This window comes from Hippichthys cyanospilos, chromosome 14, assembly GCF_059441005.1.
Source record: "Hippichthys cyanospilos isolate Australia breed blue-spotted pipefish chromosome 14, RoL_Hcya_1.0, whole genome shotgun sequence".
NCBI classification, from domain to species: Eukaryota; Metazoa; Chordata; class Actinopteri; order Syngnathiformes; family Syngnathidae; genus Hippichthys; species Hippichthys cyanospilos.
The window spans coordinates 16,065,479-16,089,794 of NC_142382.1; the positions used below are offsets into that span (position 1 = coordinate 16,065,479).

At 36.9% G+C, this 24,316-nt stretch overlaps 1 protein-coding gene and 1 long non-coding RNA gene across 3 annotated transcripts in view; both read left to right on the plus strand.

Annotated features, from left to right (window-relative positions):
- The window catches only part of LOC148413155 (leucine-rich repeat and fibronectin type-III domain-containing protein 2), a 143,983-nt gene extending 135,184 nt beyond the window's left edge, over window positions 1–8,799 (plus strand). For both annotated transcript variants that reach the window (XM_088433715.1, XM_088433717.1), the window contains one exon: window positions 5,902–8,799. In XM_088433715.1, coding sequence (XP_088289841.1) covers window positions 5,902–6,892 — 991 coding nt within the window. In that variant the 3' untranslated portion in view covers window positions 6,893–8,799. The remainder of the gene's footprint in view (window positions 1–5,901) is intronic.
- Window positions 8,800–10,283: 1,484 nt separating this feature from the next.
- LOC148413157 (uncharacterized) lies at window positions 10,284–22,940 on the plus strand. The gene is made up of 4 exons (XR_015867789.1): window positions 10,284–10,333; window positions 13,308–13,357; window positions 17,143–17,284; window positions 22,857–22,940. It is a non-coding gene; the product is annotated as an uncharacterized LOC148413157 (long non-coding RNA).
- Window positions 22,941–24,316: the final 1,376 nt, after the last annotated feature.

Consider the following 24,316-nt stretch of genomic DNA (forward strand, 5'->3'; position numbering starts at 1 on the left):
GCCAGTTTCAAGTTTTTTAACCCCACTGAATAAGGGGTACTTGGCTGAAAACATATTTCACAGGCAGTACATCACTGAAAAAAAGGTGGAGAACCACTGTTCTGGAGAGACCACACACAGCCAAAGTTTGAAAAAGGAAAAGACAGTCAAAAGGTTTGGTTAAATATGAATACATTTAAAAGTAAATAAATAAAAAAATAACTGAAATTCTTTGGCAGTCTGCTTTTTTAACCTTGGCTGTGCGTCACAGTCTTGGTATAGAGCACTGCACTCTATTGCTTTCTTGTCAAGCCCTCGTTCCAATTTGTGTGCTCACTGTACTGTGTGTCTGTAATCTCCCATTTCTGCTAAGTGTGGACACACACATGCTCCCACACATCTTCACGAGTCGCATGCAGCTTAAAAGAAAAGGAAGAGAAAAACCAACAAAATGAGCTCCCAATCAGGACCAGGGTATCTTCACTTCAAAGAGGCAGCTCCAAGATCAGAATTGACACGTTTTGTTGAACACAACATGTAACGGTCACAGTGCAGGGTGGAAAAAATACAGTATGTGAAAGTTTGCAATTAATAAGAGGTTCAGCCTTCTTTGGCATGTTCTTCATGTAAACCGTAACCGAATGTTCCCTGCCGTGGCATGTCTGACCCATGACTGGTCAGGAAGACATTTGGATCTTTATTAAATTGTTTCAGTTCAGCAACATTATAGATAGAGATCAAATGTATAATATATATTGGAATGGATTGCGTGAATCTCTCTGTTGATGTCATCCCACAGCCAGAGATGGCAAGTGTTCTGATTCTGACAGTTCCCATCTGTTCTTCTGTTATGGGGAGGTCCAAAATGATCTGCAGATGATGACATGAAACGTGTGAAAGACAAATTTGGAGTTTGCAAGTGAGTCTATGAGCACTGTGGGTTTTGATTGGCAGACATACGATTTAGACAGTGCAAGTCAACTGTTTGCTGAGCAATTGCAGCTCCATAGCTCTACGGCTGCGGCTGGCTGGCGAGTGCGGTGGCTGAACAGCAACTGCTCCTCCAAACCATTAATCATCGTCTCCATAGTGACAAATAAGCAACACTTCTGACAAGTATTGTGAAGACAAAAGGAGGCTGAGTAGTATTTGACAGGGCAAGAAATGCTAGGGCTCAGCCATGCTGAACCATTGCTAAGCTATCTCAAATATAGCTACAAAACGTCGGGATAAACCGTTTGTTGCGGTAGAATTTTCATGCAAGTCGCGCTGTAACCATTACCGTCTTTACAGCGGAGGGTAACCAACTACGAACGCTGAATTTTTAGAGATAATTAGTCTAGAGAGAAAATAGAATATTTGGTAGGGGTGTTGGTGACTACCGAGTTCTCATTCTGGGATCAGTCTGATAAAAAGGTGTTATCAAACATACCTAATCATAAATATTTCTATTATCAGATGTTATTTATTTACAGTGCAAATTAAACTCATAAAATCTGTTTAAACTTTACACAACAGTTTTTGATTTTGACTGCGAAAACAGATTTTCCTCAAAATAATTACTTGTATTACTGTTCAGCTATCAACTCAGCTTTGCTAAATGACCACACAACCTGGTATTTCTTGTTTGTCTAAGTTATCATTTAGGGTTTTGCATCTCACCAGTAAAAGATCCTGTACATACAGTGGCACCTTTCTCACGAACGCCTCGATGCGATAATGTCACCTTACGAAACACCTTGACAGCAGTTTAGCAATGGCATCACACAGGAAGCGCTTCGCATGATTCCAAACCAAAATTTCAAAATGCTCAAAATAATCCAAAAGATAAATATTTGGTATCTCTGTGCAGCATGTCAGTTCAGTTGAAGTTAGGACCCCGATTGAGCCACTTCGGCAAGTGTACTGTACAGTATATTCTTTTGTTGAAACCATTCAGTTGGTAATTTACCTCTGTCATATAGTTCGTTATTCTGTCGCATCATCCATCTTCTACTAAGCATTGACTAGCATGCAGATGTTCTGCAAAGTATAAGACATGAATTAATTTTTCAATCAGATATCATTTGCCCATCGGTTAGGGTTATTATTTACCTATGCTCTCTCAATTTGTGGCTCATTTGTCCACACTTGTTTGTTAGCAGTGCTGTGGCATATTCAGGTGCTCTTTTTCTAGCTTCATAACCTGTAGCAATATTTTTTGAACAGCATATGCCTCCTCTGAGGTGATCGTTACCTGGGCCCCAAGCATCTGTCATGTTATTTTCAGTCAAGTGGCAAAATGGCCACTCCCTTGAGATGTTTAAAAAAAAGTTGGAACACATTATTGGAAACAAAATGTCTCTCTTGACTTCGCCTTTAAAGGGCCACAAAGAAAAAAAAAAATAAATATATATATATATATATATATATATATATATATATATATATATATATATATATATATATATATATATATATAAAATCAATTTTGACATAATTACTCTAAATAATTGAATAAAACCAAATACGACCCCTTGTCATGTCTTCAAAGCAGATATACCATTACTGTGTCAAAAACACTTTTTTTAAAATACAAATACAAAGAACTACAAGAAGGAAAAAGGATTTTCTGTCTTAACATGAATCAAGCAAGCATCTCAGGACACAAATTTGTCTGTCGTATGCCTGCTCAGTGTGTGCGTGCTCATGTTGGTGGGTAGTTATTTATTATGATTATTTTTCTCATTATCTATCTATTATAAGTATAGGGGCCTATACAGTAAATCTCAAAACCTCACATATTTTGGGGCTACTGTTATTTAGAGGTGCTTCTGCAACCCCCGAAAATGGGCTAGACACATCTATGCTGGCAATGATAAGATTGAATATCAATTATAGGCTTGTGAGGGAAGGAAACGATTGCATGAGTTCCCTCATGCACGAGGAAAAGTAGTGTATTCCTCATTATGGAAAAAGGCAATTAATGATGAATAATGAACTGCAGCAGCAATGTGTGTGGGGTGGAGGGAGTTCACAAGGATTAAAGCTAAGAATAGAGATAGATGAACAGCAACGTCGCCTGTTCATAGATAACTCTAGCATTTGTTAAAATGTAATTTTAGACATAGTGTGTAAATTTGCAAGAAACATTAACATTGTGAATTAATCTTTCTTCTGTGACAGTGTGAATTTATTTTGGGCCCAGAAAATATTCCATTTGGGTGTGAAACAAAATCTTATGTCAAAAGCATGACAGGTCAGCTAAGCACAGACCTGAGCAAATCAAAACCGAATGTTTGAGAATAGCCTTTAAAATTCGTACACGGTAGAGGTTTAGGACAAGATTGTTTCTTTAGCCGGCTGGAAAAAAAACTTGCAAAATACTGTTTCCTTTTTCACCAGATCACCAAATAGTCAATGTGGTTAAGCTGCAGAGATCCATGGGGAAGACTGGAGAAAGTCCAAGATAACATTAATTGCAACCCTCCACTGATCTGGGCTTTATGGCCCAGTGTCTTAAATGAAACCTCATGAACGCTCCAAAGCAGTTTATAAAAATACCTCAGGGACTTTCATGGGGCAAAAACAAGATGCTCGGTTGAATGGAACTAAGATTAAACACTTTGGGCCGCCACACACCAAGGGACACAGCTGACTGAACTGGACATTCGCGGAAAAATTACAGTTGGCATACTTGACGATTGACCCTCGCGAACGTCTTGGTGTTTTTATCAGGAAAACACATTTTGAAAATGAATGGCGTGTTCTTCAAGAAAGAAGCAGGTAATAACTGTATAGAGCTCTTGTATCTTTTAAAAGTAACAATGATAAATATGTGAGAAGTGAAAATCAGAATGAGATATTTAAGAGGCCAGTTATTGACTGCATTTTGGCAACAGAGGCTATTCACACATGAAATATAGTTGCATTGTCGGGCACGCTGCACAACTGTTCAGTCATGTTTTGTGTACACTGGGCCTTTGGCCTCAATTCTTATCGAATGGTGTGGAGGAAATTAGCCACTGCTCATCATCAAAATTGTTGTCATTTTGGGATATTCCCCCATCTTCACAGTTGACTGAAAAGCAATTATGCAGCATCCAGACCATGAATCCATCCATCCATGCATTTTCTATAGCTGTTTTTCCTCACAAGGGTCTCAGGCTTGCTGCTGCCCATCCCAGCTGCTTTCAAGCAGTAGGTGGTGGACACCCAGAAATGGTTGCCAGTCAATTGCAGGACACACAGAGACGAGCAAGCTTTCACGTACCCAACCACACCTAAGGACAATTTAGTATGTCCAGTACACCTGCCATGCATGTTTTTGGAGTGTGGTAGGAAGCCTGAGTGCCCGGAGAGAAACCACGCGGGCTCGGGGAGAACATGCAAACTCTATACAGAAAGGCTGGAGTGAGGTGGATTTGAACTCGGGTCCCTGGACTGTGAGGCGGACGTGCTTACACCTATTTCACCGAGCCGCATGATGTGAATATTACTAATTTTGTCAATGCACAACAATGAGTCTAAGATGTTGTTCTTTTCTTTTGAAAAGCTGACAGTTCACATTATTTTGAACAACCTTGACCTTTCCGTAGATGTTAACAGTGAACAACACGGTAGTCAGCAAAACCACAACAATGTGAAACATAGATCACTGATTATCATTTTGAAAGCCATACTCAACCTCAAAAGGTTGCCTTCCCCATTAAATAAAGAGGTTTTCTTTTTCACAATATCTACATGGACAAAATATTTTATTAGTGCTTAATATTTATTTTCATATAGTTGTATCTAACAAAAAATGGAAATATAGGAAATAGTTGTTTCTCCATGTTTTACAAAGTTGTTTAAGTTCAAGCTTATCCAACGGGTCAGTGGCTGACTATGAATCGTCTCTGAGATAGAAGCATGCTGAAACCAAAAAAACTGACAGCCTGAACACACTGCGTCATGTATGTTTTTAATATTTTGATATGGCTGCAGTTTTTACAAAACTTGGCTTCTCAAAAACACCTTTAAATATAATGCAATCAAGGACAAGGTGCCGTCATTTTTATAACATTGGCAAGTGTATTAACCTGCAATTCATCACCACTGGAACCAAAGGACAACAAACCTGTCTTATTTACTGGAGTCTCATTTTATGGTAACACAGAGATAGGATGGCTGTAAAGAGATGATGAAAAAAATACCAAGGCACTTTCTGTTCATATCGTTTGACCTTTCATTGAACTACTCAGAAAGAGCAACCTTTGGAGGCCCCTGGCATAGACGGTGACCACTGAATGACCATGTGATATATCATCATGGCAACACTCCAATGTGGACTTTAATATACATGCCAGAGCATTAGTGTCAAATTCAAGGCCGGGGGACCAAATGTGGCCCCCCACACCACTTTACGCAAAGCAAATCTCAAGTTTCTCCTTATTTGGACCTTGCTCAAATCTCTACTAAAATTTGTAAATGTCATGCATAACGAATAATGTTTTTTACCTGAACTTGAACAATAATCAAAAAAATTGTTATTCTTGAAATCTGATATGAAAAATAGAATTCCATCAACTTGTCTATATGTAACAAACATTTTATGGGTTTTCACCATAATAATGAGCGTAACTATAACGTTCTCTGTGACAAAAATGAGTTTGACACCCCTGTCCTAGACTAACTTTTAACATTTCCAAAAGCATAACTGTCTAATATTTCATCATGAAGAACCACCATTCTATTTTGATAGCACAAAAGCCCTTTCATTCACTAATATTTTAAATGTTTAGTGGATATATGTATTGCACACAAACGTGAACTTGCGTAAACCCTCCCAAACACAGTATGACCATGATTCTTGTGGAAGGCATTCTACAGCTAAGCATTGATTACTGTCTGTATTGTGCAAAGACTAACACTGTCTTTTTTCCCCCTTCTGTGTGTTTATAGGATGATTCCCATGACTAACAGAGCCTTCGTAGTCACCAATCTTGTCCCAGGGATGCAGTATGATCTGTGCGTGTTGGCCATCTGGGATGACAGTGCCACCACCCTCACAGCCACCAACATAGTCGGCTGTGTCCAATTCATGACAACCGATGACTATCCCCAATGCCAGTCTCTTCACAGCGGTTTCTTGGGCGGCACCATGATCTTGGTCATTGGCGGTATCATTGTCGCCACACTACTGGTGTTTATAATCATCCTCATGGTACGATATAAGGTGACCAGCGGCATCCAGACCATCAAGTTACCCACCGTAAGCAACACTTACTCACAGACCAACGGGGGCATGAACAGGTTCAACGGCGCACCGCCACAAGTCAAATCAGCCGTGGTGGTCATGCGCGAGGAAATGGTTGAGTTCAAGTGTGGATCCCTCCAAAGCAGTATCTCCTCATCTTCATCCTCGTCCAACTCACTGGACAGCCAAACAGGAAGAAGGGTCGGTGACTGCTACAGTATGCAAGGAGCTGAATGCAGCACCCTGCCCAGCAGTAAGTTCCGTCGGCACAGGCACAGCCATAAACCACAAGCAAACTTGGACCACCTTTTGGGAGCCTTCACCACAATGGAGCTGCGAGGGATAACAAAGGACCGTCAAAGTGTAGCTGGCCCCTCCACCACCTCCTCCACTATGATTACAGGAGCTGTCGCGCCACTCTCCGACAAAGAACCTCTACTTGGAAGAGCAGAGTCCACAACCATGCTGGGCCGTCTTCTAGGGCTACCCCAGGAAGGTAAACCCAAGAGGAGCCATTCGTTTGACATGGGTCACGTTGGGTCAACGCAGTGCCGTGGCAGCTACCCTCGCAGAATCAGTAACATTTGGACGAAACGCAGTTTGTCAGTTAATGGCATGCTACTACAGTACGATGACAATGAGGACGATAAGCCTAGTTTAGAGGGCTCTGAGTGGGTAATGGAAAGCACTGTTTGAGTACTACCGGGCCATACTTGATCTCAAACGTAGACAAAAGAAAGACTTGATGAAAAGGAAAGTGTGCCACATGGGACCAGTGTTGGAGTATTACAAGTTCAACCATGTCATCTTTCTCACAAAATACTAAACTCAGACAGTCTCTGACAGTATATACAATGTATTTCACCTTTCCTGAGTCTTGGATCGCACAGCAATGGCCTGGAATACATTCCCTCAACTTGGCACATGAAAGTATCAAGCAAAGAGGGAAAAGAGAGGGAAAATTCTGAGTGGATTTACTGAGTCTTTATCAAATGAATTGACTGCCAAGTGGATTTGCTGCAGCTATGCTGAATGAGATGTAATTTTGTGTGACCCACTGCGTGAAATAAGACTACTGCCACAGTTGATCGAAGGGCCCCAGGATTACAATGGGAGGGGGATGGGAGGTTAAAATTTACATTCATCAAGGTTTTCTATCATTTATACTATTTATTGTTTTGAGTGATACATCAAGTGACGGATGTGCAGCTCGGTTATCCAGCAGAATCGAAATATGACAAACGGTAGCCTCCATGAAGCCATTTCATATCATATTACAATCATCCACTGCTACTTTCTATTGCATAGTAGCCCAAGCATAAAAATAACCATTTGTCTTCATTTTCAAGGTGAAGTAAATGGAAACACATCACATTCGGCTTGTTTTATACTTTGGGTAATGTATACTTTGCAGTTAAATTATAGGAAAACAATAAAACTAAAGGCAAGGTCATAAATGGGTCGAAGTATGATAGATTTTTACTTATTTGCGCATCATTCAACAAAATGTAGCACAAAACAGATCAAATTATTTTTATCTATCCATGTTCACTCTCATTTGCATTGCATTTTACAGTTAAAGCTGGTGGCAAAGGTCAGGTGAACAGGCTGCATCGTTTTTCATTGTTTATTTTAGGCAATGCCAAAAAAGAAAATATTCTAGCCTGGTTATGTTAAAAATTTGCCTTTTGTAACAAACTGGAGCAAAATGAGAAACACTGCATATCATGGGCAAATCTTCCTAATACTGTTAAACCAGATGGCATGACACAGAAAGGCAAAGAAGCAGTGGTGTAATACATTTCTTGAGTTGATTCATCCAATGAGCTATTTATCATTCATTCTCTTTCATTCAAAGCTGTATATTACACTTAGTTTGAATTAATGGCTATTCTGAACTACAGCCTAACAGAAAAATCCCCACCCCCTTGTTCATTCATGCCTTTCTTAATATCCTGTGGGGTGTTTCTGCATCTGTTTTTTTCTTCTTTTTTTTGGTGTTTATATATTTATTTTTTAATTGTTTTGATCCCTAGGTGTAGCATTCTGTATATTGGCATATTTTGTACAAATAACTGGGTGGAATGTAAACGTGGGGAAATTATTTGATGGTGTTTTTATTTTCATTGCAAGCATACAGTGAAGGTGCTTTACTGTGGTGTACTAACTTGGTTGTTTCTTGCTGGCTCAGTGAAATGGGATTTTCCACAACTGCAACATAAAAAAAAAAAAATACTTGTTCTTAAAATGTTCATTAATTGGAAGAAACACCCTAATCAAACAAACAAAAAATAAAAATCCTTACTGACAATCTTTTTACCAAAAAGACAAACACAAGTTCAGTATCCCAAGAAGGGAGACCATTGTTGATAAAAGATACATTTGTATTTTGTGAATGGACAATTTAACTTACTAGTTCTATTTGTGTCATCTTGTAACATCCCTTTTCACGCTGCTAAAAAATAAAATTGTGTGCGTGAGTTGGCTTAGTCATGATTCTGCGACTCAAGGATTTAAAATGAAAAAAGAAATAAAATAAAAAAATCATGTGTGAAAAAATTTTTGCTAAAAAGAAAAAAAATATATAAAATGTTGATGAAGTCTCATGGCTTTTGTGTTTTTACTTCAACATCATTTAACGGTATTCATTACCAGACAAAATTTGGAATTACCCTAATTCAGTGAAGTTGTATTTCCCCCCTTTGTTAAATACCGTAATTCCCCAAATATAAGACACACGTTTTTTTTTTTTTTTTTTTTTTTTTTTTTACCAAAACTCTAAAAGTATGACTCCTATAAATGGTAAATTAAAAATTAGATTTTTTTTTTTTTTAATTCTACATCATTCGAGGAAAATTGATCCGCCAGCCACATAGACCGCCGTTTGCAGCATAGATGTGCATTTTTATATCTGCTGTATTCTTACTTACAGTAATTAGCGTAACAGGGCGAGCAAGAGGGCGGACGTCAGTTGGCTGTTATCATCTAGTGCCTGTTGTAGCTAAAGTCAGCTCATGCTAGCTGAGGTTGTTATGGTATTATTTTCAATCAAAGAAGTGGGCAGACTGAAACAAGGCACGAGTCCAACCTTGTTCACACACATGAATATTACTAAAACGGAGAGAACATTGTAAAAGTTATGATGTCTCCAGCTGATTCAATTAAGTGCGCACCGGTTAACAGAACATAGAAATGTATTCCATTTGTGTCGTTTATTAATTGTGGTATTTTGGCATATGCAAACGATCGTTATTGTAAAATGAACTCAAACTGCATCGCGAAGAAAAGGAAAAAAAAACTGTTTCGAGTGCATTCACCACACAGGACAGGCTTTCAATGACTGCTCTTAATGTGGGAAATCTTAAACACATTTTACACACAACAAATAGATGTCTTACAGATATGAACATAAGAAAATAAAGAGTTTACAAAAGATAAGATTGATTTAGTTTTGCTATAAAATAAAATGGAAATGTAAAATGGAAAATACCTGAATTTGACCCTAAAATTAAGGATGCATCTTAAACACGGGCGCGTCTTATATTTGTGGAATTCATTGTGGTATTTTTTTCCGTCAGCTTTATGATGTGCATGATGCTTTATAAACTGGAATTACTTTAGGTTCACGGCTGTTCCTTTTCAGGAGGTAATATATTGAACTTATTGACCTCATCGTGTTTGGCACCATTTTTGTAAATCTTTCTGAACATTTGACAAGTACTGCATGTGCCTTGAGTTACATGACTCTTCACATTTATGGTTCATATCCCAAGTAAGATGTTGTGGGCGTCATTCCCCTCTGTCTGTTTATTATGGGTGAGCAAAGGCATTACTTTCTGAAGTCCAGCTGCTCTAATCAAGCAAGTTGCTGCTGACTCACCGCAGCGCTGTCCTTATTACACATCACTAGTACATGCAGATCCCTGCCAGTGCCCATTATAAAGCCCTAATTCATAATCTGCCACAGAAGATGCTTACACCAGCACAGAGTAGATGTAATCTCATATTAAGTATAATCTTATAAGAGCTAAATTTTCAGTGAGGCTTCTGTACCCGATGAAGGCCTGGAAACCATGGCCATTGGAAGTGTGACATTGATAGTCTACAAGAGGATGGGAATTTTAATGCCGCATACAGGTAAGTGTAGGCTGTTAGAAAAGATGAAATGGTACTCTGTATGATGAAGACAACTTGCTAAATAGTCGTATTTATGTAACTGTCAGTTAAAAAAAATCATAACATAAATTCTTTTCAACTGTAGTCATCTACAGTAAATGGCATTCATATGGATTACAAAATAAGTCTTTGTAGCACTTTTTTTCCGCCATTCTATCTGTTGGATCAGGAAGATCATTGTTACACATGGCCTCAATGTAATATACTGTTCAGTGGCACCTCTACTTATGAACGCGTCTTGTTACGAAAAATTCAACTTATGAAACACCTCAGCGGAAAATTATTGCCTCTTGTAACGAGAGAAAATTCAAGCTACAAAAAGTAACATAGTTGCATGTAATACGAGACACCAGCGCTCGCACCAACATGACTATCACAGCCCGTGATCTCTACCTTATTTGTTATAGTTTTTGTCACAAACGAGACAATAGTTTTTTGCATTGATATTTATTCTGTTCTTCCACTTTTCATCCACACTTCCCACCAACAATTTACACCGAAGAACTAACAAACATAAAATTATCATAAAATTATCTAACAAACATAAAATTATCATTAGCTATGGCTAACACTGCAAATATTCACATAAAAACACATATGAAACATACCACTGTGGGCTGCCGCGTCTGATGTTCGCGTTAGCACGTCATTAGCACTTTAGCAACGCCACCACTCAGGAAAAGCTTTGCATGACCCCAAACTAAACTTTAGTAAACTCACATGCTCAAAATAATCCAAAAAATAAATATTATTGCTCCTGTGGACTTGTAAATGCTTCCTGGATCACTGGAAATGTAAAAGTAAAAATTAAACGTCTTATCACCAACTTATCACCAACACACAAGCACCGTCTTAAAGCAAAGGAATGAACTGCACTCAAATTGTCAACTGCTACTCTTAGTATGATTAATTTAAATGGTTTAGGAGCCTTTTTATTATTCTTATTCTGATATTTTTTTATTCATATGCACTAATGTAATTCTAATATAAATTTGTTAATGTTTTGAAGCATTTTTGTAATGTAATAATATTCATTTAAAGGGTTTGGGAGCATTTTGGGGGGCGTGGAACAGATAAGGCTATTTACATGCAAGAAGGCGCTCTACTTGTGAAAAATTCACGTTATGAAATCACTAAAAGAAATGAATAAACGTCTGCTGTTATCCGATGTTTACCAAAATTAATGTCAACACATAACAGGTGATGGATTAAAAAAAAAAAAAAATCTGCCACATATTTTTCGTGGTAGAAGTTGTATTGCAAATGGAATATTGGTACTTCAACTCTCACTCCCCCTTGACTTGAATAAGCCTTGAGAAATGCCCTGACTCCTAATTTCTCCTGATGTTTTCATCATCATTGCGTTCCTACTTTCATTTGTCAAGCCTGGCTCAAAATTGCATGAATAGAGAAATGTTCATTGAAATGTTATGTTGCAAAACCCTATAACACTGGACTAGTTTTCTGAATCTGGCCATAGACATTAGTCATCAAGGCAAAATTGATACCTGTCAGCTCTTGTTACATAATGTTTTAAAACTGATATCATTCTGTCATTAATAAAGAGCTCATTCACTCTCTATCTCCCTGCAAGAAGCAATTGCCCGATATCTCCAGGGTGGTTTAATAATGTGGCCAAATGTAATGATTGTGGGGATGTGATTATGTTTTCTCCTGAATGGCTATAAAACTCAATTGAATCAGTGGCAGCTTGTCAATAAAAGGTGCAAGGGTGCCAACCCACCAGACACAGTGGTCATCACATTAGTTTCCTTGAAGTCAATCATTTATATAATTCCCCAAATATAAGACGCACCTGTGTATAAGATGCACCCTTAATTTTGGGGTCCAAATTTTCTGTTATTTCTAGATTATTTTTATGTTATTATTTTCCTTTGTTATTGTGTATAAGATACACCAACACTTTGGCAACAACGTAAAAACTACAGCGAAACAGAATAAATCTATATAATAAATAAAACAAAATAAAACTTTTTTAATATTTACTTGTGTTCATATGCACAAGTTATATATTTGTTGCGTGTTGAGTATGTTTCAGATTTCCCAGATTGTGAGCGGTCAGTGAATGCCTTGCCAGTGTAGCTCATGCACACAGAGCAGATGTTTTTCCTTTTTCTTTGCAACCAACTCGAGTTCATTTTACCATAAATACCCAAAGTTGAGGAGTATCTGTGTTTGACCAAGTTTATGATCGTGTATACATGCTAAATGACTACAATTAATAAAAAAAAATCAAATAGAATACCTTCCTGTGTTCTCTAATCGAAGCACTCAGCTGCATACCTTGCCACTCTTATTTGAATCAGCTGGAGAAATCATAACTTTTACAAGATTCTCTCCATTTTAGTAATATCTCTCTGTGAGAACAAGACTGGACTGGACGATGGTTTGGTCTGCTTGCTTCTTTTATTGATAATGTCATAACAACCTCAGCTAACACAAGCTGCTGTTGCTGCAACAGGCACCTGCTGCTAATAGCCAACTGATGTCTACCTCCTGTCCTCCCTTTAATTACTGTAAATAAGAATATGGTTGATATTAAAAAAAAATGCACATCTGTGCGTCAAAACTCAGGTTATGTGGATGACTGATCAATCTTCCTCGAATGGTCTTGAATAAAAAAAAAATAAAAATTGAAAATCTAAATTTCAAATTACCATTTATAGGATGCACCCATACATTTGGCATTCATTTTTTGGGAAAAAAAAAAAAGGGCATATCATAATATTTTTGGGGAAATACAGTTTATATACAATGTTGCCTCACTAATTCACGCTTCAATTTTAGCGCCCTAAGAGTGTTTTTTTTGTTTGTTTTTTCCAAAGGAGTTGAGAGTGATGAGCATCATTACTCACTGAAGCACGCTGCAATGTGCTGTAAAACAAAAATAACGTTTGTTTGTGCCCAAAACTAGACTCTTCAACCTTTATACTGTTAGGAGATCACTGGGCATGGGAAAGAAAGGTAGGTAAGGTTTTATTAAACACATTTCATCATACATTTATACACACTTTTTTTTTTTAAGAAACGGTGGTGCAGCAGAGTATTGAACAACAAAGTGTCCAAAGTGGAACTGCGAGATCTGCTGTGGCAATTGATTTTCAGTTCTTTTTTAACAGGGTTTGGAAAAAAAAAAAGGAAGTGTTTGCATTCAAAAATCAATTTGTGCAAAGAGATGCAAAAAAGAGCAAGTACTGTTCTCACTCAGTTGACTTTAGGTGCATTTAATGACCACTCACCAGGTAGGGTAGAGCAGCTCATACATCAATAGAAAAACTTAGCTGATGCAAGAGCACATTGCACGGGCTTGTCTAAAAAATGTCATTATTTATTGAACCGATCAAAATCGGAACAGTTGCACATGAACTCAAACTGCATGGCAGGGAATACAAATTTCACAATAACGGTATAAAACTAGAACCCCCCCCCCAAAAAAAAAAAAAAACCACATAATTGTCGTGATTATTGATTTGTTTAGAGCTGGTGAAATGTCATTCAAGTATTTAGCATTAGCTAAAGAAATAACCATCATTCATCAGATTGACTAGCAATCAGATTTGTTGTGAGTAATTTATGGTAAGAATTGTATATTTTGATGTACAGTAAAAGTGCAGTGACCCAGTTTTTGAAGAGACTGTCAACATTTCTCTTGATATCCTGAAGTTATTGTCTGGAAGTGTTGAGCTAACTGGATAGCAGGATAGGATTTTCTGTTGTGCCAGAATATCAACATTAGAGAACTAAACTTCGATATTTTCGATGTTTTTAGTCCTATTTTTTAAATTTATTTCATATACATTATTTTAAAAAAAAATTACAAAAATGACTTAATGACAGTAAGGTCAGATAGCATTAAAATCCGTGCCTAGCTTGATATTTTGCTTGAATTTGAAACACTATAAATAGAATTTATAGTCGCATAAGGTAACTAACATTCGTTCATGCTGATAAGAAAATTTAATGCTTTAAAATCTAAAACCTAACTTGTGATAATAAGCAGTAAACGGGATCAGGAAAGCAGTTTCATACTAGTACCCGATCAAGGTTCTTTCCTGCACTTCACTTGAGCTGAAATGCTCCCAGCAGAGAAGAACATTTTCCAATCAGTGTACTTTTTCGTTGCATCAATAACTCTTCAACTCCATGCAGTTATCTTTCAGCTTCTCATCCCCTCTCCTAATACAATGTCTGAACTCAAGAGCTCCTATTGTATTTTATGTTTAACCTTTTGTTTAACCCATCTATAATGAAACATTTGGCACTTTAAACACACCTCCTCCTCAATCTTTTGAGAAAGTATTCAGAACTATTTACAGAATGTATTGTAAGGTAGCGGTTGAGCTTTAACACAGACAACACATTCGATACGCCACATTTAGCAAATGACTACTGATGGTTCTTTACAATCTATAAAATGCATTGAAACACTGTGATGCACAATACCAAAACTGTTTATATAAAAGAAAACGTTTAACTCTAGGTGGCTTGTTTAAAAACTTTCAAAGTTATCTTTAATCGTTGATGACTTGAAAATTGTGTTACGTTCCATTTGCAAAGACTTTATGTAAAAATCAGAACATTATGTGTTTGACTTTGAAAGACTCAATCTCCCATTTAACGAAGGGCAGATCAAAGGAGTCTCTTTCTTTGAATAACCTCTATTTGGAACATTTGAAGCTTAAAAAGAAGGACATTGAGATTACAGTACACTGTAAACTGCTCAGCATGATGCCCAATTTGTTTTTCATGAATACCCAATATTTTTTTTCCCCACTCGCATAAAAAATAAATAAACAAATAAATAGATAAATAAATAACAAATGCAACTTTTACGTCTGTGAAGTGACACACATGGACAAAAAAGATGACGTCGCAAGGTGCAGAGTTTATGGAAGTAATTATGATGCTGCTTGAATGGACTCATATCAGGTTGCCCGAAGAGCAAGGCTGGTGCAGGTAAAACTATTTGGGGGAAATATTTGGAGAAATTGCTACATGACCTCCTTTTATGGAGACTGCGACTAAATATCAGGTTATGTTGCCACATGCAACAAATTAAATGTCTGCGGCGTAGATGATGTGCTGTTCGCATTGTGTGAAAGAAAAATCAACTAAGTTTATTTGGCATCTATTTGCAGAGAAAAAAAAATATGCCAGTATGTTCAGCATAGTTTCATGCAATAGTAACAGAAATAAAAGATCAGACTACGTATAAAATCAAAAAGTAGAAACCACACTTTGACCTGCATTATAATTAGTATTATTGCATTATAAGAATAGTAGCAAACGACCAAAATATATTGACAGGGCAAAATTTGAATTAATTCTTGCACAACATAGAAGAGCCTTTCAAATAATAAATATGTCTTCTAATTTTACTCTAACACCCTGGATTATATCCAGGGTGTTAGAGTAAAATTAGAGTAAAATTATTCTTAATGGCCAAATTTCATGACTAATATAAAATTTTTCTAAATTCTTTTTTAGCCCACAGAGGTTGAAGGAGAGGAAAACGTCAACCAAGTCTTTGAAGTCTTCTTGAGAAAAGAAAGAAAAACAGATTTTGTGTTAAAATAGGTGTCCTGGGGGACAGCCGTTGAGTGTGTGCAAGCATATATATTTTTTTCATTTTTAATACGTTTTGTTATTTTATTTCGGTCATATTCAATTAATTGATATCACGTATCACACGTAGTGGTAAGTTTTACTTGCTGATGCAGGTTTATTGATGTTTAAATGCACTGGGAAATTGCCTGTGTTGTACATTACATCGTGATGCAAAGCCCAGTAATGCATACGTGTGCTTCTGTATTTGATTTCTCCAGCCGTGGTGTCCTAAACGATGGTATTATGTATTGAATGCATGTATTCAAGTAGGACATCACTGAAAGTTTAAGTGTGAAATGCACGGGTCACCACTGATTGCAAGTATTGGGTCATTTGAGCCAATGAAAGTAGTTGCCCAGAATCAGAATCTTATGCAAGACAACGAATACTACTCCTACTCCTAGTATAGAGCCGTGGTGAGATGTGCTGTTGAGCCAAGTCAATGACTGTCTTGCTCTGTGTCACCCAGCTGGTAGGAAAGATGAATGATTCTATCATTATGCCCCACTGCAGCAAAGATCATGAATAAAATTTACAGATGTAATTGAGAAATTGATTCCCCCTACACCCACCCCACACCTTTCAATAATTGGAATTGTATAGTAAGCTTTCAAGTCACATGAAAAGCTCCTGAAACGATGAGCTCAGATATGTTTCTCGGATTAGCCTTGTTACCATGGTTTCTCGGAAATGGGAGGAAGATCAGTGACGTTTGTCCATCCAACCTCTGTTCTTAACCACTTACTTAGCTGTAAAAAGTTCATATTTGGTGACTAGATTATTTTTCATATTATTTTATATTATTATTTTTCATTTCAATACTTTTACCTTTACATTTTTTCACTGCTGTCCACTGACATCACCTGTGGTCAAAGCTTGGGCAGGAACGAATCATGGCCACAATCATGGAACTCATTTTCAAATGACAGCTAGTGGCAAAATATATTGTAAAAAGTATTAATCGTATGAGAGGAGGGGCTAAATGTCTGGGGCTTTTTGCCCCTGGCAGGGTCACCCATGGCAAACAGGTCGGAAGTGAGGGACCAAACTAAGCATGGCTCATAGACCTCTATGATGAAAGAAATAAATGGAGTCATGTTTCCCTTACCCGGACATGGGTCATCGGACCCCCCCCTCTGAAGACGGGCCTGAAGGTGGAGCTCACTGGGGAGCGCCTGGTGGCCGGGATTACTCCCATGGAGCTTGGCTGGGTCTACACTCATGGGGCTTGGCTGCTCCTTTGCTCTTCGCTTTGATTCTCCCGTCTGCTGAAATCCACGTGCGGTAAGCCACTGCTCTCACATTTTTTTGTCTTTAATGGACAAGTCAAGCCATTTTTTCCTTTTCATAATGGATCAAAGTCTGCCAATAAAATTATCCACGCAGGCTTGGTATTGACAAAAATGAGGCAATAAGGCAGTGCTTGACAAAAGTGCATTTGAAAGTGCAAACTGGCTAAAACGGATGCATGGTATATTGAATTAGAGGTATATATAATTGTTAGAAGCTTTATAAATGACATGAGATTACTTTTCAAATTAAGAATATTCAAACCGTCATTTGGATAAAAGTGGTCTGATTTTGAGTTACACGGGTATATGTCATGGAGGTTGATAATGAAAAAAAAAAAAGATTTTCACACAAAAAAATATGGTCATTTTATGTGTTATGTAGCTTATTGTGTTGCTTTAATTCTGCTCTTTTGTTTAATGTAGTATAGAGTACAGTAGCTTGAACTTATGGAAAACTAAATACATTTTAAAAGCATCATGGCAAACCCTGGCAAGCTTTTTCAAACATGGCTTGACAATTTTAACTTTTTTTTTTTTAAATTACAAAAATGATGAAGCACAGACAGAATTGGTTGAATATTTATACATGTTTGGTCCACTTTGTCTTTAAAAAAAGGGGGAATATATTTTTTGGATATTTAGTCATTTTAACTGTGTATTGGTTGGGGGTAGGCAACCTTGGTCCTAGAGAGCCGCATTACCTGCAATTTGTTTCTCTCCTACATCACACCTGAGTCAAACAATCAGCACATCAGCAAGCTTCACAGAAGCCTGATAACGATCCTGATCATTTGAATCAGGTGTGTAACAGAAGAGCGACATCAATTATATGCACGGTAGTGGCTCTCTAGGAAGTGAGTTGCCTACTCCTGGATTTGTGTTTTATCCATTGTAAATAAAGCTGTAGTAAAAGAGGTTGCGCTTAGTGCATCAAATATGTGAATATGAAAGTGTAACCAGAGATAATATAACCATATAACCTCAGGAGCGCAAAACAAAACTGACTGTGAACAATGACCAACAACAAAAACAAAAAAGTGAATAAAATAGAAGTAGGCACTATCATAATTGTTTATATAAAGCTCAGCTTTAAATCCTGAACTTGAGATTTCTGAACACTGTTTGTAGAGCCTCTGTGATTGCCAGCTTGGGTTTGAGAACAGATACTGCAATCCCTTTAGTCATGTCCAACAAACCCCTGGACTACCTGTGAGACCTACACACTAATAGAGGATCAGAAAAGGCAGAGAAGGTGAACTGAGGCCAGAAATGCTACAAGATTAAATTGATCCACCTTCAGATATTTTGTGCAAGGTTACAACACCTCGGCTGAAATCTTAAAGAATATTGACCTCCGCATATGTTTTTATTTTTAATGTGGGTTAGGGTTTTGAAATCCTTGAACCAACAAGTACTGTGAAACAACTTTTTGTGTTCTTCTAAGCATCAAAAAGCAGACGGTCAAGCCATATCAAGCTGGTATGATTATTAAACCAATTGATTTCATGGTAGGTGAAGCGAACGGTGGAAGCAGATGGACCCAATTGCAGGAAAACGGCTAATGATCCAGGTTAATAATTAAACCTATCCAATCCAAAGAATCAACAAAATGGTCAAAGAAAGGAATTTCAGGAAAAAGCCTACATTTTGCGTGGCTGTCAGTCTTTTAACTGTTCTGTCCACACGGTGAAGACTTCCCCTCTCCTGCCTCATTGTCACTATGACAACGTCATCCACCATTCTGCCGAGCAGATGGGTAGTACAGTTCACTGATCAGAGTGAGTTCTTTGTTGAACCTATTTCAGTATCATGTTGTGTTAGGTTTTATTTAATCTGCATTTTACTACCAAATCAAAGTAGTTCTGCAGATTTGCCTCACAGATCAACTGCTTTAACCCTTCCACCCTGATTGGGAAAATGCTTCCCTAAGTTTTCAAAAAGTGGCAATGGGTATTAGGAAGGGTAGCAATAACATGAAATGCCTTCCCAGTGGTTCATAAAGTAGCTTGCGTTGTACAATATCTTGCAAAATAACAATACTGCAGAAATATATTGAGAATATGTGCCGTATATGTGTGTTACTAAAGATTACACTGATTACTATTTATTGTAGGCGTTTGTATTTTCAGAGTGGGGTTAATTTGGCTTATTAATAAAAAATGTGTTAATTTCATTTTATTTTTTATTAAATTAATTAAATTAAATCAATAAAGCAATCAATCCGACTAGTTTAATATGTTAAAAAAATTGAATGGTTTTGAAATTTGTCAAAGTGCATTTTAAGTCTACAATTGTTTGCTAACAAGGTGATAAAGCCAGCAAAGCGAAAGAGGCATTTTATTTTATGATGCTGATTTTGACTAAATAATTGGAAATTGACCTGGTTTGGTGTGCAATTTACAATATTTTTTTTTTTTTCTAAATTTCAGTATAGCTGAAAAGTAACAAATATACTTGTTGACCAATTGAATCTGTCGGTGAATAAAAAGGGCATTTCTTTGGCTGAAATTATTTGTTTTGTTTTGTTTCTGGTTTCTGCTAAAATTTGCAAAGGAAGTCCTGGAAAAATGAATTTCTGAAATTGCTATTTCTATTTAATTCTAAAAGGAGCCCCTGACTCCAAAATGTTTGCGAACCCCTGGTCTTTGGATTACTCAGTCCCAATGGAATTTCTCAGTGGAAATGGAATTAGAAATTTTCAAATTAATATTCCAACTATCCTAGATTTATCAACAAAAAAATGTGCCGTACTTTTTTTCTTTGAAAATAAATAAATAAAAACTAATCAATCAATCTATCAATTATAGTGAAAGGGTTAAAGACTTCCCAATTACTCATTATTAATGTCATTGAGCTATATGGAACTTTGTCTGTCCCTTTCAATGAAAGCTAAAGTCAGACGATCTGACGGAAAATGGACAATAAGCATGTACAAGACAAGATGCCTGTTTGCTGATACAACTGATATTGTACTTAAATCTAATGATGTACTGTATATACATAGTTTCCTTTGCAGGAATAAAAACTGAAGGCCAGCAAATCGGGTAATCCACTAATATGATGTTCCAGATTTGGAATTTTCCAATTGGACATTGTGAAAATAGAATAAATAAAGTAAACTTGGTGCTTTAGACAAACAACAACTAGCCTGACAGCCCAGAGCCTGCGCTGTCAGCTAACATTAGCTGCTGACTCCACTACTTGGAATTCATTGCCGCTAGAATCACACTGCAGTGAATGTGAGTCTACAGTACTTTTCCTAACAAAACTTCCAGTTTTTATTCGACTGACATTCGACACTTTCTTTCCAGACAAACACCAGTACACTTTCTCAACTCTTCAGCAAACACCAATACCAGGTACCATACCATTCCACCAATCTATAGTGTGTGTGTATATTATATATATATATATATATATATATATATATATATATATATATATATATATATATATATATAGGAGAACGCAGTCTGGCCACAGAACATGGATATACAGTGTGGCCTATATAATGAGTAAACATGACAAACTGAAGCGCCTGAATTTTTAACACAATGAATCTCATCTTTTTCTCTTTCACCCAATTCATTATTAAATTTAAATCAATGTCAGTCAAATATTCAGTAAATAAATTAATTTCATCGAAATATGAGGTGTCTGTACACAAGCATTCATGCACCTAATCACACCTAAGGAAAATTTTGTGTGTCCAACACACCTGTTTTTGGAGTGTGGACGGGAGCAAGAGTGCCTGGAGAGAACACACACGGGCTTGGGGAGAACATACAAACTCCACACAGAAAGGCCGGAGCCAACTAGCTTTGAACTCGGGTCCCTTAACTCTGAGGCAGATGTAATAACCACTCATCCACTGAGCCGCTGACCTGGATATTTAGCTAATCAAAATGACTTTTATACAGATTTGAGGCAAATTGTAATCAATTTTCCAGGGGACATTGATTTCAATTCACTCCATTTTGCTATATTATTCAGTTGAAAATGTTTTAAAACTGTGATTTCATCATTTTTTGTATTTAATAGTTTTGTTTGAATCTGCTGAGTTATGCTTAATTTTTTATATCAAAATAATAGATAGATAGAGATAGATAGATAGATAGATAGATAGATAGATAGATAGATAGATAGATAGATAGATAGATAGATAGATAGATAGATAGATAGATAGATAGATAGATAGATAGAGAGATAGAGAGATAGAGAGAGAGATAGATAGATAGATAGATAGATAGATAGATAGATAGATAGATAGATAGATAGATAGATAGATAGATAGATAGATAGATAAAGATAAAGCATCAAAGCAGCTTAACCACAGACTGTGCAAGCCTCCTAAATAAGGCATAAAATGCTGACCGTTTTCCATGACTGGTGCAGATAAAACAAAATTTGACACTATAGTGAGTAATGCAAAAAAAAAAAAAACATGAACTAGCAACTAATATTGAAATAACCCTGAAAAGATAGGCTCGAGCACATATCCCCAATGACGCCACTTAGTTCATTCAGTCTTTAGCGAAGATCAATTGCAACATTAATTTGAGCAAATCAATAGCGAATTAGCATGTATTTACATTTGTTGGAGAAAACAATCGATTCTTCAATCAGGCAGTTGGAGAGTGCTCAAAAGGCAAACAAGAAGCACTAATGAGCAATGAATTTGAAAGTCAATGAGCAATCAGGCATTGCCTTGTCTATGCTTATCAAATCAAGCTCTAAATAAACAACAGGGGATATAGTATCGTAGTATTCAATGCTCAAGTAAAAATAGAGAACAAATTTAACATGTTTAAATCTTATAATGATGAAAATTGTTAGACATGAACTAGTGTATTAGCCCTCGTCGTAATTGGTATAATCATGAATAGAATTGCTCAGACACTGGAATGTTGTTACAGAAATACATGAATGATGCATTGACTTGAGATTCTGCAGGAAGTTGTGAATTGTTAATAGGTGTGTGTATTTTTGTTTTGTTTTATTTCTGGTACATTACATTATGTAACAGTATATAATTAACCTCGTAGCTGAATATGACTTAATAATACAGTGTGAAGGTGTAAAACTCATGTTTTCCTGTTTTCTCTCCTCAACACACCTGACTCAAATTATTAGCTAATTAGTAAGCTCTGCAGGAGTTTGAAAATGATTCAAATCATTTGAATCAGGTGTGTTTGAGAGAGAAGGTTTGAAAACAATGCAAGATACCAGCCCTCGAGGACTGGAGTTTGACACCTGTATGTAAACTGTTGAAATGCGATATTCACTGATGATGTATTTCTTTTCATTTGTTTTTATTTTACCATTTCAGTTCCTTTTTTAAAACGATTGTATGTTCAACATATGAAATAAAATAAAATAGTAAAAGATACTACTGGTAATTGATTGATGTATTAAAAGTTTGTTTTAATTGTCTCCATGTTTATGCATATTCATTCAAAATATTCGATTTTCAGTCCACAGACCAAATGTGTTTGGTTTGTGCTATCTGTGGTTTTGTTTACTTCCTATTTCATGTCTTGTTCCTTGTGTCTTTCATGTTCTAGGTTTGTGTTGGTTGGATTTTCTTCACTTTCTTCATCAATGTTTTCCGGTCCCCTTTTGTCAGTGTCTTGTTAGTCTGACTCTGTTCACCTGTCCTCGTCAAAATGTTCCCTTGTGACAGCCAATCAGCTTCCTGTACCCCTTGTGTGTTGCCCAGGTGTTCGTCATCAGTTTCGAAACTATTTAGTTTCACTGGTTCCTTTCACTCCTTAGTCTGTGTGAATGATGTATTGCAGATGATGAGTCTGGCATCGGAGCATTTTGTAATACTTTTATTTCAGGTTTTTGATTGTTGACTTGTTCTAGTCATGGGTTAATGAGGTTTCCAGTGTCATACTAAGACATGGGGACACTGCGTTGGCACTATGTCACTTTGTTGATTAATATGACACCTAATGGACCTTATTTGCATTACACCCAAACTATAAACAGTAATATTTCTGCGTGTATGTCTTTTATTGGTTTTATTTTAATAATCTTAAAATACAGTGGCAGAGCGAATAGCAGATCCGCCACACGGGTCATAGTCTCGAGTTCAGCTCAGTTTCTGAAAAAGAATCACATTGGTGTGTGTATAAAAATTGGATGTCTTTCTCACAGACATACGCACAGTGGCAAATAGAATCCAAATTGGATCACTTCAGACTGCAGTGTGAACCTTGCCAAAATGGTCCCACGAGCTAGAGTTCTTTCTTCTTCTTTGAGGTCCTACCATATTGACATGAAGGGAATATTTGAAAGAGTTGTGATTCGTTATGCGAAGACGTACCCTTTGACAAGTGCGCTTCCTCGTAAAGTTCAGAGCCTCAGTCACAACTACTGATTGAGTGATAAAGTGGCAGTATCGGTCACATGATCAATACAAGCAGCTTTTTTTTCTTAAAGCAGTACTGTATGCGTGCCAACATGGGTTACACTCCATCAGCTTGACACACGCATCGATGCATTGGTGGTGTTGTAGCCACACTAGCTTGTTCCTTTTTGTGTCTTTTTTTGGTCTTATTTATTTCTACTACATGTATTATTTTTTTTAACTTTTATATTTTCTTGCTTTTGGGTTCACATCCTGCTCAATCTACATACCCATGTCCACACCTGACAAGATTTCGTCCATTTTAGGGACACATTTTCTATGCAGAATTTTCTCAGTTTGTGTACTTTCACATTAGATTTTTGTGGTAGGTAATTGAGCAAGTTAGTTTGTTCAACTCATCATGTCACTGTAGAGTTTAAAATTTGCACAAAACTACCCTATTTTAAGTATGCACGGTCTGTTCTTTTAAACAAATATGGATTCATTGAAAATTGAGGCTTAATCACAACAGGTGATTAACGTGTTTCACATACGCTCTGTTGCCTACCAGCTCTGGTTGTCATATTTGTCTGCCAGCACCTCCAGATGGGATCGTCACGCAGAGCTCCCACAGATTCTGCCTGATAGGAGACTTTGCTAGAGAGGTCA